Below are 4,201 nucleotides of genomic sequence, written 5' to 3' on the forward strand. Positions count from 1 at the left end.
TATACCGTTTATTTCTATTTATAAAATAAAAAACTTACACTTTAACAAGGTAAAAGAAAGAATGGTTATACATAGCATTTTCGTTATTTACGTTGTGCGGCTGCCTTTCATTGCCAAAGGATAAGATGGCATCATAGCCGACCACGCGTCCGATCAGAACACAAACCTCGTCCTCTTTAACCCTGGTTAATTTTTTATAACCTCACCGGGGGCAGTACCAAACAGACTTCCTTATCTTCTTCTACTTCGAAATCCACTTACAATGTCAAAGCTCTCTTTCTTTCTCTCTCTATCTTTCTCTGTCTCTCAGATCTAACTTTCTTTCTCTCAGCGCTTTTGTGAGTTTTCAGATAAAAAGAGTGTTGCACTCTCGGGTGGTCGTGGTTTCTTGGTTGGGACGTGAACGACGGTGATGCCGAGAATGGGGTACTCGTTCCCGGAGGAGGTGCTGGAGCATGTGTTCTCGTTCATACAGAGCGACGAGGACCGGAACGCGATCTCGGAGGTGTGCAGGTCGTGGCACGATATTGAGCGGTGGAGCAGGAGGCGGGTTTTCGTTGGCAACTGCTACGCTATCAGCCCCACGATGGTGATCCGACGGTTCCCCGAGGTTCGGTCCGTTAAGCTCAAGGGGAAGCCGCACTTTGCTGACTTCAACCTCGTCCCCGAAGGCTGGGGAGGCTACGTGGCCCCCTGGATCTCTGCCATGGCCTCGGCCTACCCTTGGCTCGAAGAGATTCGGCTGAAACGTATGGTTATCACGGACGAGAGCTTGGAGCTCATTTCCAAGTCCTTCAAGAACTTTAAGGTCCTCGTGCTGTCGTCATGCGAGGGCTTCAGCACCGACGGCCTCGCCGCCATTGCTGCCAATTGCAGGTTAGGGCTTATTCGTTTGGTTTGTTCGGGTTTTGTGTGTTTGGCTGTTGAGAAAACGTGAGAAGCAGGAAATGAAGAACTGGTTTTGCTTATTTGTTGGCAGTGACGTTTACTTGATGTGGGTTGTTTTGTTTGGTCGCTGAGAAGATTAGTGAGGGGAAAAGTGCACAAGTTTGGATCTTTATGGTTATGTTGGATTAGCTCCAGTAAGAGCTCGCTTTTAAGCTGAGCTAAATTATGGAGTTTCCTTCGATTCAGTTAAGGTTTTTTAGTTTAAACTGGTCCTAAATACAGAGAAATCTGTTATTTCGAAAGTTGATTTTCTTGCCTTTTTAGCTACATTTCTGCTTCTCCGGTGCTGCATTGTCAGATTTTTGGTGTTTTATGGTGTTTCCCTCCGAGCTTTGAAGAAGAAAGACTTGGCTAGTTTGCGATTGTAACTCATTTAGTTGCTCGTTCACGATTGTCTCTCTAGAATAAAAAAATACATTTGATTTCGTTTGCATTGATATGGTTTACGTGTCTAGGATTAGGTTTATAGATGGAAGATCCATGATGGTTGGCTACGGTCACGTTGCTTTGGTAGCTCATTTTTCCGTTCTTGTATCTTGTAGATCTGGGAGGTCCCTTGTTTTTTCTTTTTGATTGGCTAACGTGGAAATCTAGTCAAGATCACTTAGGTTGCTTGGCTTACTTTTTTATCTTTTTGCTGTTTTGTTTGTTTATGGACTTTTGCGACATGGGATTGTTCAGACTTTTGGACGACTAGTTCTCGGAGAGTGTGGGTTTCTTATGAACTCGCCAATCATGTTCTCTTTTTCTTACTTTACGTAGGATTTTGTTGAAAATTCGATGTATAGTAATGGACCTTGATTTGTTTGGCTTCCGCGTTGTTTGTTGAAAATTCTGGTCCAATTTCTGAGTCTTCGTTATGACTTATAGAGAACTTGTTTACTTATTTTCTTGGAAATTTTTGTTCTTGGATTGATTAAGTGTATGTCCTTCTCGACGATGGGTCAATGAAAACGTCAAAAGAGATGAGGAATGGTTCCTTGTCCGAGAATCTTTATCGTTGCCAGTTGTCTAAGAAGAAAGAGTAGTCTTTGTAATCACCAATGATATGAATGGTGAAAAACCTTGTTAATATTTAGAGATACTAAACTAATTTGGCAATGTTCAGTTCATTGTGAGTGGAAGCCGTTCCATGGTATTTATTTTTGCAAGTTGCTTCTTGGTGCCCTGCAGGAATTTGAGAGAACTGGACTTGGGGGAAAGTGAAGTGGAAGACCTGAGTGGGCACTGGCTGAGTCGTTTCCCTGATAACTACACCTCAATGGTGTCCCTTAACATTGCCTGCTTAGGGTGGGAGGTGAGTTTCTCTGCCTTGGAGCGCCTGGTGGGTAGGTGCCCCAACCTGAGGACTCTGCGGCTTAACCGTGCGGTGCCCCTTGACAAGCTTGCAAACCTACTTTGTCGGGCACCTCAGCTTGTTGAGTTGGGCACGGGGGCATACTCATCTGAGTTGCGACCTGACGTATTCTCAAACCTATCAGGAGCTTTCTCTGGATGCAAGGAACTTAAGAGCCTGTCTGGTTTTTGGGATGTAGTTCCAGGCTATCTTCCAGCTGTTTATCCTATCTGCTCCAAGTTAAAATCATTGAACTTGAGCTATGCTACCATCCAGAGCCCTGAGCTTATCAAGCTAGTTAGCCAATGTCAGAACTTGCAGCGCTTATGGGTATATATCCGATTTTATGGCTTTTTTCTTCAATGTGTTTTGTTTGTCTAGTTTTGATCTTGCTTATGTTTTATTTTATTTGGAGTCATAAGCCCAAACCTGTTCCTGCTGCTTGTTCATTTTATGTCTAATTTTGAGGGCATGACTGCAGGTTCTGGATTACATTGAAGATGCTGGCCTTGATGCCCTTGCAGCATCTTGCAAGGATCTACGCGAATTGAGGGTATTTCCATCTGATCCGTTTGGACAAGAACCAAATGTGCCATTGACGGAACAGGGCCTTGTTTCTGTTTCTGAAGGCTGTCCTAAGCTCCAATCGGTTCTCTACTTCTGCCGGCAAATGTCTAATGCAGCCTTAATGACTATTGCCAGGAATCGACCAAACATGACCAGGTTTCGTCTTTGTATCATTGAGCCCCATACTCCTGATTACCTTACCCTTCAACCACTTGATGTGGGATTTGGAGCCATTGTGGAGCACTGCAAGGATCTACGACGTCTATCCCTTTCTGGTCTTCTCACTGATCGTGTGTTTGAGTACATTGGGACACATGCCAAAAAACTAGAGATGCTCTCCGTGGCTTTTGCTGGAGAAAGTGATTTGGGACTCCATCACATACTGTCAGGTTGTGATAATCTTAGGAAGCTGGAGATTAGGGACTGTCCTTTTGGTGACAAGGCTCTTTTGGCCAATGCTGCGAAGCTGGAGACAATGCGATCCCTTTGGATGTCTTCTTGCTCTGTAAGTTTTGGAGCATGTAAGCTGCTTGGTCAGAAGATGCCAGGGCTTAATGTTGAGGTTATTGATGAGAGGGGACCCCCAGATTTAAGACCGGAAAGCTGCCCCATTGACAAGCTTTACGTATATAGGACAGTTTCTGGGCCAAGGTTTGACATGCCTGGATTTGTTTGGACAATGGCTGAAAATCCTGCATTGAGGCTTTCTTGACAGTTCTCCCCATGTATTAATCCCCCAGAAATCATGTGGCCCCATGAAAATATGAATGGGTATGGCAGGTACATGCTCTATATGGTACCCAATTGTTTTGCCTTTAACGTAGATTGATACAATTGCAGCCCTAATTGTGTGCGAGCAAGATTGGGAGGAGGGTATACAGAGGCTCAAGGGCTGGATTGCCACTAATTTTAAGCTTTGCTGAGCTTTGAAATACCAATTAGTAATAATAAATGTCGAAACTGTTGCTGTTGTATGTTTATCTAATTAGAGAAGATGGTATTTTTTCAGTGGTTCACCATGTATACTATTTGGCAGATTTTGCATGTTTATGGAATCAGATTTTCCCTGTTTTCATCAGGAGGTAATTATTATGTGGACTAAGTTTTATCAATTCTAGCCTTCTGAAGAAATAAGATTTTATGTCCCAATACATCCCAGTGACTGTTTGAGACAATGATATGTTAATAATTTTCTTAACATAGAACTATTTGAAGTAGTGGTTACAGTATTGTATTTATAGTTTTTCTTCATTGAATCATGTTCTCCCTTGCTTTAACTGCGTATTGTATGAGAAAATCCCAGTGCATGTATTTCCCGTGGTAGTCACTAATACTGACAATCCGTTGTAT

At 43.1% G+C, this 4,201-nt stretch overlaps 1 protein-coding gene across 1 annotated transcript; it reads left to right on the forward strand.

Annotated features, from left to right (window-relative positions):
* Positions 1 to 230: 230 nt before the first annotated feature.
* LOC122316485 (protein TRANSPORT INHIBITOR RESPONSE 1-like) lies at positions 231 to 4,000 on the forward strand. Its single transcript, XM_043133039.1, has 3 exons — positions 231 to 876; positions 2,122 to 2,614; positions 2,766 to 4,000. The coding sequence occupies exons 1-3, from the start codon at positions 413 to 415 to the stop codon at positions 3,561 to 3,563; spliced, it is 1,755 nt and encodes a 584-aa protein (XP_042988973.1). The 5' UTR covers positions 231 to 412; the 3' UTR covers positions 3,564 to 4,000.
* The last annotated feature ends 201 nt before the right edge of the window (positions 4,001 to 4,201 follow it).

Source organism: Carya illinoinensis, chromosome 7, assembly GCF_018687715.1.
Source record: "Carya illinoinensis cultivar Pawnee chromosome 7, C.illinoinensisPawnee_v1, whole genome shotgun sequence".
NCBI classification, from domain to species: Eukaryota; Viridiplantae; Streptophyta; class Magnoliopsida; order Fagales; family Juglandaceae; genus Carya; species Carya illinoinensis.